Source organism: Ascaphus truei, assembly GCF_040206685.1.
Source record: "Ascaphus truei isolate aAscTru1 chromosome 2 unlocalized genomic scaffold, aAscTru1.hap1 SUPER_2_unloc_4, whole genome shotgun sequence".
NCBI lineage: Eukaryota > Metazoa > Chordata > Amphibia > Anura > Ascaphidae > Ascaphus > Ascaphus truei.
In genome coordinates this window covers 479392-491508 of record NW_027453818.1, presented here as the reverse complement: position 1 = coordinate 491508, position 12117 = coordinate 479392, and the positions used below count along the sequence as shown (strand labels likewise).

Below are 12117 nucleotides of genomic sequence, written 5' to 3'. Positions count from 1 at the left end.
ATAGAACTGTACAGAACGTTACTATGTTACACTATGAGGACTTTACTGGTCTTTTGGCTGCTAATCTCCGACTCTCTTTATACTTTTCTAGATGGTTCTATTGTGACACAATCCTGAGCCATTAAAGTTTTGCAGTGTTTGAAATTAAGTGCCTGTTTGCGGATGGACCATTTGTGTTTTTGGTGCCCCTGTCTTCTCCGACTCCTTTGAGGTTAATAATTTAGGTTTGAAAAAGCTGATACTAAATGCTGTATATATGTCCAAAAAAATGTTCATTCCAATTCTATTTTATATACAGGCACATTCTAAAACCCAACACATATAGATTAAGTAACCTCCAGTAGCACCTCCAGAGCAGCACTGCCCACTACCAGCACCTCCAGAGTAGCACTGCCCACTGCCAGCACCCCCAGATCAGCACTGCCAGCACCTCCAGAGCACCACTGCCCACTGCCAGCACCTCCAGAGCACCACTGCCCACTGCCAGCACCTCCAGAGCAGCGCTGCCCACTGCCAGCATCTCCAGAGGACCACTGCCAGCACCTCCAGAGGACCACTGCCCACTGCCAGTACCTCCAGAGGACCACTGCCAGCACCTCCAGAGGACCACTGCCCACTGCCAGAACCTCCAGAGGACCACTGCCAGCACCTCCAGAGGACCACTGCCCACTGCCAGCACCTCCCAGAGGACCACTGCCCACTGCCAGCACCTCCCAGAGGACCACTGCCCACTGCCAGCACCTCCCAGAGGACCACTGCCCACTGCCAGCACCTCCCAGAGGACCACTGCCCTCTGCCAGCACCTCCCAGAGGACCACTGCCAGCACGTCCCAGAGGACCACTGCCCACACTCAGCACATCCAGAGCAGTGCTGCCCACTGCCAGCACCTCCAGATCAGCGCTGCCCACTGCCAGCACCTCCAGATCAGCACTGCCCACTGCCATCACCTCCAGAGCAGCACTGCCCACTGCCAGTACCTCCAGAGCAGCACTGCCCACTGCCAGCATGGATCCACGCTTGTTTAGTGAGTTGAGAAGATATTTTGGTGTCTTTGGAATCTGCAAGGGGGGAATATCTGGTTATTTATTTTGCAGTTATGCGAGTCAAACACCCAAACTAATCCTATAAAGTACTGAAGAAAATCCAGCACACCCTAATAATAGATACAAAGTTACTGGTATATAACCATTTTGAAAATGTAATCAGTGCACAAATAAGTCAAACAACTGACAACGGCACACTAGGAGAACAGATAACATACAGGTAGGGCCATACGTGGGATGTACAGGAGGATAAGGGATAAAGGAAAAGTAGGATGGGACAACGAAGGGAAGGTGAGGTGAATGGTGGAAGGGGAACAAAGAAAACAAAAAAAGTGGGTCACAACGGGGGAGTATAGGGGGGCAACGTTTCGGGACTTGTCCCTTCGTCAGGCCCGTTCCCCTCAGTCCCAAGGGGACAAGAGGGTACTTCCCTAGCCCCAGAACCCACAACAGAACTGACCCTAAGTAAAAACAATAGAAGACCCTCCACAAATTATAAGTAATATTCTAATTATATACACATACAATATCCCTAAACTAATTGGCAAAATAAGTCCACAGTTTAACTTTTGTATAGATATATTCAGGGACAAACTACATGCAAACAGCTACAATGTATTAGTGCTGTATGCAATTTTCTCAGTGTGGTTTATTTATTTACATCTTATTCATTATGTATATTCCCCTTTTCAAGATACAAATTGTTCTTTTCCTTGGTAGTTGAGTTTACATTTATTATATGTATTTTATCACGTGATTATATTATTTGGTGTTACAATTAATTTAATCTAAGATAATTTTATTCCCTCCACATCCTATCCACTTTTTAATTTGATTCTTTTTCATTTCATTTGTATTGTCCTTATGAGTCTATTTAAGTTTCTTGTTATTGTATTCTCTATTGTGTCCTTTTGCTGGATTTCTCCCCCACAGTTACTTAAAGAAACAACAAAGGGATGGGGAGTGATCACAGAACCATACTAATTGAATGAAGTAGTCAAATACATAAATGCGGTAATCAAGTAATGGGTGCAAACTGTGAACTGAAAAGTGAATCAGAAAAGGTGAAGGGAAACACAAAATGGATGTGCCCCCTAAAAGAATTCATTTAAATGCACACCATAACAGTGTAAAAATTAGCTTTTAATAAATTTACTTAAAACATATATTACCAAAGTAATGTGTAATGTGAATTAAAAATATATTAAATCAACGTTATCAGGCAACCTTGTCGTCAGTTATAAGTTCATACTATCCCAGTTAACCACTTAATAATGGTGGGATATGGAGGACACAGGTTGCTAGGAGTCAGGGTGTTAACCCCTCTGGAGCAACGGTGAGACCCAATAATGGAAGTGTATAGATGTACACAAGTGAGTGGCCAATGGGTTAAATGTCCAGCTACCTTGCTAGATCAGCCAGCACTGCGCACTATAATGGAGACTTTAGTGTGTTAAAATAAGAGTGCTAGAGTGATAAAGCTGGCAAATGCAGTGATAATGGTAGTACATACACTGCAGCATAGACCTGCCAGACACGGCAGTGCTGTGCAAGGAAAGCAGGCACACTCACTATAAGATTAAAGGATTAAATAAATAACTAACTAATGGGATCAACACAGTTAGAGCCAGGAGACTGCTGACACTACATTAAAACAGCTCCAAGTAGGCGACTGACAACATTGCGCGTCCAACGCGCGTTTCCCTCCAGCAAAGGAGCTTCCTCAGGGACAAATTTTACTGGGGCAGTGAGGTCTGAACCTTTTTATACCCTTGCAGTACCCTAATTGCAAAATCAATTGTTCACAGCTGTTGCACATGCGCAGTGTGCTAGCACCTAAACTCACTCCATAAAGTACTTAAATACTAGTTAGATACACTATCAGTCAATTCCTTAGTGTCATACCTTCATTTAGCACTTTTCCCCGTTGTTTTCGGGCTTTTGGTGCAGTTTATATGGCTATAAATCGTATGCTCCGGTTGGAGTAGCTACTGCGCATGCGCAGGAACTTAAACAGTAGTTCTGTTAGTCAGTGCGCAATTGCGCATGCGCGGCACCCTAGAGGTGATTTCAATCGGTATATATCCATTGCGCATGCGCGATATCTTAGAAAATATTCCTATGTCGGTCCATACGCATAGCGCATGCGTCTGCTCTTAGAAATAATTACGCTCCATTCCCATTCAATGTGCGCATGCGTGGGGACATAGAAAAAATTACAATCTCGCACTTGCATCGTGCGCAAATGCGGTCTGCGCATGCGCAGGAACTTAGAAGTTATACCATTGAGGTCTATACTCATTGCGCATGCGTTGACACTTAGAAATTCTGCGCGATCTCTGGTAGTTAGTCCCGCGCATGCGCGGGGACTTAGAAATTATACCATTGAGGTCTATACTCATTGCGCATGCGTTGACACTTAGAAATTTTGCGCGATCTCTGGTAGTTAGTCCCACGCATGCGCGGGGACTTAGAAAAAATTCTAATATCTAACAGAGCATGGTATACATGCGTGAAGACACAGATTTGGATCTATGGAAACACACAGAGAGCCTTATAACAAAGTGCATACATAGGGTACTGATTAAAGATGGATGTTATGGGTATATGTTATGGGTATAAGGGACTTATATTGCACATATATTATTAAGTGATTGTGCAAGTAAGGATGTTAACAACCCCCCATAATTATATTATATTACACAATGTGTCAAATTTTAATGCAATGGTTGATAATTAAATTGATCAATTCAAAGATATAGGTGTATATATGCACATAATTTTATTATCTTAATTCATAATGTATAGCACATATACACACATTACACAAATATTAAACCCACTGCTGGGTTTTAAAACTTTAGTCTTATAGTCACTAGTCTAAATAATGATAATGCTATAAAATATTTATTATTTCAATACCAAAGGCTGAAAACTGTCATGGTGGACAACGGAAATGACAAAACCGGTTGTCAGAGAGACCAGTTCTGTGTATATTCACAATGTTGATAAGATGCAGAATACACATGGCCGATCAGTTGGCCCCCTTATCCAATAAAGGGTGTGAAGGTGAACCCCTCATTGAGACCATTAGGGCTCCTTGTTTTTAACTTATAAATCCATTCTGCTTCGATACGAAGCAAGGATTGATCAGTATTGCCGCCTCTCATGGGGCATTTCAATTGATAAATGCCCATGAATTTAATAGCATTAGTGTCGCCACCATGACATTGTGTAACGTGTCTAGCAACCGATGTCTCTGCAGAGTGTTTAATAGAGTTAATGTGTTCAAGAACACGTCTGCGTAACTGTCTTGTTGTCTTGCCAACGTACCTCTTACCACAATTACATGTGATAAGATAGATAACGTTGGTTCACATTACACATTACTTTGATAATATATGTTTTAAGTAAATTTATTAAAAGCTAATTTTTACACTGTTATGGTGTGCATTTAAGTGAATTATTTTAGGGGGCACATCCATTTTGTGTTTCCCTTCACCTTTTCTGATTCACTTTTCAGTTCACAGTTTGCACCCATTACTTGATTACCGCATTTATGTATTTGACCACTTCATTCAATTAGTATGGTTCTGTGATCACTCCCCATCCCTTTGTTGTTTCTTTAAGTGACTATACGGGCAATACTGATCAATCCTTGCTTCGTATCGAAGCAGAATGGATTTATAAGTTAAAAACAAGGAGCCCTAATGGTCTCAATGAGGGGTTCACCTTCACACCCTTTATTGGATAAGGGGGCCAACTGATCGGCCATGTGTATTCTGCATCTTATCAACATTGTGAATATACACAGAACTGGTCTCTCTGACAACCGGTTTTGTCATTTCCGTTGTCCACCATGACAGTTTTCAGCCTTTGGTATTGAAATAATAAATATTTTATAGCATTATCATTATTTAGACTAGTGACTATAAGACTAAAGTTTTAAAACCCAGCAGTGGGTTTAATATTTGTGTAATGTGTGTATATGTGCTATACATTATGAATTAAGATAATAAAATTATGTGCATATATACACCTATATCTTTGAATTGATCAATTTAATTATCAACCATTGCATTACAATTTGACACATTGTGTAATATAATATAATTATGGGGGGTTGTTAACATCCTTACTTGCACAATCACTTAATAATATATGTGCAATATAAGTCCCTTATACCCATAACATATACCCATAACATCCATCTTTAATCAGTACCCTATGTATGCACTTGTTATAAGGCTCTCTGTGTGTTTTCATAGATCCAAATCTGTGTCTTCACGCATGTATACCATGCTCTGTTAGATATTAGAATTTTTTCTGAGTCCCCGCGCATGCGTGGGATTAACTACCAGAGATCGCGCAAAATTTCTAAGTGTCAACGCATGCGCAATGAGTATAGACCTCAATGGTATAATTTCTAAGTCCCCGCGCATGCGCGGGACTAACTACCAGAGATCGTGCAGAATTTCTAAGTGTCAACGCATGCGCAATGAGTATAGACCTCAATGGTATAACTTCTAAGTTCCTGCGCATGCGCAGACCGCATTTGCGCACGATGCAAGTGCGAGATTGTAATTTTTTCTATGTCCCCACGCATGCGCACATTGAATGGGAATGGAGCGTAATTATTTCTAAGAGCACACGCATGCGCTATGCGTATGGACCGACATAGGAATATTTTCTAAGATGTCGCGCATGCGCAATGGATATATACCGATTGAAATCACCTCTAGGGTGCCGCGCATGCGCAATTGCGCACTGACTAACAGAACTACTGTTTAAGTTCCTGCGCATGCGCAGTAGCTACTCCAACCGGAGCATACGATTTATAGCCATATAAACTGCACCAAAAGCCCGAAAACAACGGGGAAAAGTGCTAAATGAAGGTATGACACTAAGGAATTGACTGATAGTGTATCTAACTAGTATTTAAGTACTTTATGGAGTGAGTTTAGGTGCTAGCACACTGCGCATGTGCAACAGCTGTGAACAATTGATTTTGCAATTAGGGTACTGCAAGGGTATAAAAAGGTTCAGACCTCACTGCCCCAGTAAAATTTGTCCCTGAGGAAGCTCCTTTGCTGGAGGGAAATGCGCGTTGGACGCGCAATGTTGTCAGTCGCCACTTGGAGCTGTTTTAATGTAGTGTCAGCAGTCTCCTGGCTCTAACTGTGTTGATCCCATTAGTTAGTTATTTATTTAATCCTTTAATCTTATAGTGAGTGTGCCTGCTTTCCTTGCACAGCACTGCCGTGTCTGGCAGGTCTATGCTGCAGTGTATGTACTACCATTATCACTGCATTTGCCAGCTTTATCACTCTAGCACTCTTATTTTAACACACTAAAGTCTCCATTATAGTGCGCAGTGCTGGCTGATCTAGCAAGGTAGCTGGACATTTAACCCATTGGCCACTCACTTGTGTACATCTATACACTTCCATTATTGGGTCTCACCGTTGCTCCAGAGGGGTTAACACCCTGACTCCTAGCAACCTGTGTCCTCCATATCCCACCATTATTAAGTGGTTAACTGGGATAGTATGAACTTATAACTGACGACAAGGTTGCCTGATAGCGTTGATTTAATATATTTGTCATTCACATTACACATTACTTTGGTAATATATGTTTTAAGTAAATTTATTAAAAGCTAATTTTTACACTGTTATGGTGTGCATTTAAGTGAATTCTTTTAGGGGGCACATCCATTTTGTGTTTCCCTACACCTCCCCCACAGTTATACTGCCTTTTTCCGTGGTTACATTTTCCCCGGACTGTTTTGTTCACACAGGACTTTTTTACCTGGGATACAGGTAGGCAGTGTTTCCGGCGGGGAGTGCCTATAATGCGACACCCTCTAGACTCAGGAAACCACTCTGTGATAAAGCGCCCATGGCGAGAAACGCGTTGGAGGTTTCTCTTGTATCTTGGGCTGTGTCTCAATAACTCTTTTATTTTTTCTACTTTTGCCTCCAGTTCTTCGTTTCTGCAGTGCTCCTTTTTTCTTTATTTTGAATGTGAGAGGAGAAGGAAAGAGAGGAGTCAAATATTACACCAAGGCCGCGTGCTTGGGAAATTATATGAATAGTATTTGTGACTGACAAAATATGACACGAAATGGAGCAGTTTAGTTTATGTGGGTCTTATGAAAGAAGATTACATGGACAGTGTAGTCACTGCATCCCTTAGATTGTAAGCTCTCCAGGGCAGGGATTTCCGTTCCTATTGTCTGATTGTGTTTGTTGCACTTATTGTATTACAATTCCCTGTACTGTATTGTTTCTGCTGTAAAGCACTGAGTACACTGTGGGCCTTATATAAATAAAGACATACATACATGGGCATCTACAGTATCTTTACACTATAGGTTGCTGTCTGGTTTAGTTGATATTATTAACGCACTAATGTGATAGACCAGGAGTTCCTTAACTTTACTTCTCATGGACATTTTCAGTGTTAATTATTTGGAGGATGTACATTTATCCTTAAATAATAAATACAGTAATAAATACAAGTTCTATATGTATCAATGATTTCACTGAGAGCTGCTACAAATACATTTCAGGCCTTCGGGACCACTACCAAAGTCATTAGGGGCCATTGGATGTCCATGTGCCACAATTTTAAATCCCTGGGGGAAGAGAATATTTTGTTAATTAAGTATTGGTTAAATAGATTCTTCAGTGTTTTGGATTTGTAATTTGCTTTCAGTAATTTGATTTACAGATTGAAAACATTTGTTCTGTCTTTTTTGTTTACTTCTGTTAGAGATCGGCCTGAATGAGGAACAGAACTTGAGCTCTGATACATCCAGAAGCTGTCTGACTCCTCGCAGCCCAGAAGTGCCAAAAAACAATGATTCCTGCCACATTTTGGACACATACAAGGAACCAGTGCAACATGATGGTGACTTTACAGACCTTGTACAGCACACAGCGGAGACGGACTCTAAATATGGGTCCAGCAAAAGGTATGCGACAGATTTAAGAAGAAGCCACGGTGCGGAGCCTTTTCTCTGTCAGTGTGGCAAAAGCTTCTCACTCTACAGGGACCTGCTCACACACCTTTGTGTCCCCACTAGGGAGCAAACCTTTACATGTACAGATGGTAGGAGCAGTTTCTCACTGCAGGGGAAACTTCTTCCACACCAGATGATTCAGACAGCAGTGACTCCTTTTACTTGTACAGTGCGTGGGAAACAGTTAAGTACCAAGAGGACACTCCGCAATCACCAGATGGCTCATACAGAGGAGAAACCATTCACATGTACAGAGTGTGGGAAACAATTCAGTAGAAAGAACCACCTCCTCAGTCACCAGATGACTCATACTGGAGAGAAACCATTCGCATGTACAGAGTGTAGTAAAAGCTTTTCTTGGAAGACAGCGCTCCTCATCCATGAGCGGATTCATACAGGGGAGAAACCATTCACATGTACAGAGTGTGGGAAACAATTCGCAGTTAAGAGCAGTCTCCTCATACACCGTTTTATTCATACAGGAGAAAAGCCATTCACATGTACAGAGTGTGGGAAACAATTCAGTACTAAGAGCCACCTCCTCAGACACCAGATGACTCATACAGGAGAAAAACCATTAACATGTACAGAGTGTGGGAAACAATTCAGTACTAAGAGCAACCTCCTCAGTCACCAGATAACTCATACCGGAGAGAAACCATTCACATGTACAGAGTGTAGTAAAAGCTTTTCTTGGAAGACAGAGCTCCTCGTCCATGAGCGGACTCATACAGGGGAGAAACCATTCACATGTTCAGAGTGTGGGAAACAATTCGCAGTTAAGAGCAGTCTCCTCAGACACCAGATGATTCATACAGGGGAGAAACCATTCACATGTACAGAGTGTGGGAAACAATTCGCAGTTAAGAGCAGTCTCCTCATACACCGTTTGATTCATACAGGAGAAAAGCCATTCACATGTACAGAGTGTGGGAAACAATTCAGTACTAAGAGCCACTTCCTCAGACACCAGATGACTCATACAGGAGAAAAACCATTCAAATGTTCAGAGTGTGGGAAACAATTCGCAGTTAAGAGCAGTCTCCTCATACACCAGATGATTCATACAGGAGAAAAACCATTAACATGTACAGAGTGTGGGAAACAATTCAGTACTAAGACATACCTACGCAGACACCAGATGACTCATACAGGAGAAAACCCATTCACATGTTCAGAGTGTGGGAAACAATTCAGTACTAAGACATATCTCCACAGCCACCAGATGACTCATACGGGAGAAAAACCATTCACATGTACAGTGTGTAGTAAAAGCTTTTCTTGGAAGAGAGAGCTCCTCAACCATGAGCGGACTCATACAGGGGAGAAACCATTCACATGTACAGAGTGTGGGAAACAATTCACAGTTAAGAGCGGTCTCCTCAGACACCAGATGATTCATACAGGGGAGAAACCATTCATATGTACAGAGTGTGGGAAACAATTCAGATATAAGGAAAGCCTCTGCAAACACCAGGTGACTCATACAGGAGAAAAACGATTAACATGTACAGAGTGTGGGATACCATTTAGTAAAGAGAGCCACCTCGTCACACACCAGATGACTCATACAGGGGAGAAACCATTCACATGTACAGAGTGTAGTAAAAGATATTCTACAAAGGCGGAGCTCCGCAACCATGAGCGGATTCATACAGGGGAGAAACCCTTCACATGTACAGTGTGTGGGAAACAATTCCGTACTAAGAACAGTCTCCTCACCCACCACAGGATTCATACACGGGAGAAACCATTTCCATGTACATAGTGTGGGGAAAGCTTTTCACAGAGGATCAGCCTCATTACACATAAGGATTCATACATGAGATAAAATATGTGATTGTTCAAAGTAGGGTTGGGCAATATACCAGTAGCATAGTAATACTGCAGTAATAAAAATGGAGGGTAACGCAATACTTACCATTTCTCCTTACCGTGGCATCCCTATCAGCAGCTGCAGAGTGGGGGTGGGTCTGTCAGAGAGAGGACTGAGTGTGGGTCTGGTAGACACAGTGGAGTGGGAGCGAGTCTGGGAGCTCCTCGACTTTCACATGCTGCAGCTATAAGGAATCCTCCTGCTGGTAATCTCACCCCTCCCTATTAACCACTTCCCCTCTGCCATGCTTCTTATCCCTTCCTTTCCACCATAACTCAACCCCTTTCTCTCCTCCCCCGTATTTCTCTCGGCTCTCACCCACCCGTGCCTCTTGACCCTCTCCTTCCCCATGCCCATTAACCCACGCCTCTCCATGCCCTATTAATGTGTACAGAAGGGGGGTCGAGGGGGTAATTATACATTTTCTTACCATGCACCCCAAAACTGGAACAACCTACCATAGAGACTCTCATCCACCACCAGTTTAAGTTCTTTCAAAACTAAGGCTGCGAACCCGCTGCGGACGGCGGCGGCGCGTGGCCGCGGGCCACCAGACCCTTACCCTAATGGTCCTTGCCCCCGCTGCCTCCTTCCGGCAGGGCTGACTACATACTGTGACGCGTCAGCCGGCCGATGCTGCAAGATCCTAGTGATTTTCAGCGCTGACGCGTCACGTGGTACGCGAGTCAGCCAATGGGGGGGAGGGAATGAGCTAGATGGGAGGCGCCTTGGGCGGGGAGCAGGGAAGGAGCTGCGGGTTAAAGTGTGTATGTATGTGTTGTGTGTGGTGGTGGGGGGTGGACGGCACCACGGCACCACGATCAGATCCCGCCCCCCCTCCCACTCCTGCTCCCCTCCGGCTCCCTACAGACCGCATATCGCGGTCTGTGCCTGTCAGCGCGCCGCCTGTCTGCAGTGCGGGCGCACTGACTGAGGGAGCGGGGCCTGAGCCTAAGGCTCTCGCATTTTAATCTGGTCTATAACTGTTACATACGCTTGTAATATATATTATCTTTAACTGTGCATGCAATGTCTTGTATATAATGTATACCCTGTTCACTTATGTAACTGTATTTGTAACCATGTATTATTTGTCCTCTTAACTCTGTGCCCAGGAAATACATGTATTATGTATTACTTCCTGGTAACACATTTTATAAATAAATAAAAAATAAAATGGTGAAGAAAGGGGTCTTTAGTGTGGGTGTAGATAGTGTAACATTTTCAGTGAAACTTTTGTTATTCTTAAAATTAAAATATACAGTATTGTATGCTTTTTTACATTGTATTAAGAATTAAATGGATTTGTATAAGAAATATGTTTCACAATAAATGACGAACATTTTGAGGACTTTTGCTTTTTTGCTTTCTATTGGGTGTTAACAATATTCAGCAATATATTATCACAATAAATTACTTAATACTCTTATGGTGGGAAGTATTTTTGTTATTGTCTAACCCTAGTTCAGGGTGTTGGAAACAATTCAGTACAAAGTGTGACCTCTTGTCACACCCAAGTATTTACAGTGGAGAAACCATTTGCTTGTTCAGTGTGGGAAACAATTCAGTGTTAGGGTCACCTCTTCAGATACCAACAAATTCATGCAGGGAGAGGCCTTTCACATGGACAGAGTATAGGAAAAATGTTTCATGGATGAATGACCTCACAAACCACATGATTCACACAGGGGAGATAATTTGCTTGTTCAGAGTGTGGTAAACCATTTTATGCAAAGTGGGACCTCTTGTTACACCAGCAGATTTACACAAGGGAGCAACTTTTTAATTGTACAGAATTTGGGAAACATTTCATCCCTGAGAGGCACCTCAACACACACCAAACAATTCATAAAAGGGGATTACATCATAATCAGTTACGTAATAGGAGGACAGTCCTCAGACACCAGAGCATTTACACAGGGGAGAAACCTTTTCCATGTGCAGAGCGTATAAAATGTATCTCAGTAAGAAAACCTTGTCACCCAAGTGCTTACACAGGGTAGGTATCTATGTCTTTATTTACATAGTGCCATTAGTGTACATAGCGCTTCACAGCACTAATACACGTGATAATCATATAAATTACAAATAATACAAATAAAACATAATGGGAAGAAGTGCTTTAGACACAAGTAACATTTAGGAAAAGGAGTCCCTGCTCCAAAGAGCT

General features: G+C 42.4%; 1 protein-coding gene across 1 annotated transcript; it reads left to right on the top strand.

Moving 5' to 3' along the window:
• Window positions 1-395: 395 nt before the first annotated feature.
• On the top strand, window positions 396-11295 carry LOC142473279 (uncharacterized). Its single transcript, XM_075580484.1, has 2 exons — window positions 396-1025; window positions 7822-11295. Exons 1-2 carry the CDS (start codon window positions 1007-1009, stop codon window positions 9837-9839), a joined length of 2037 nt encoding a protein of 678 aa, XP_075436599.1. The 5' UTR covers window positions 396-1006; the 3' UTR covers window positions 9840-11295.
• The last annotated feature ends 822 nt before the right edge of the window (window positions 11296-12117 follow it).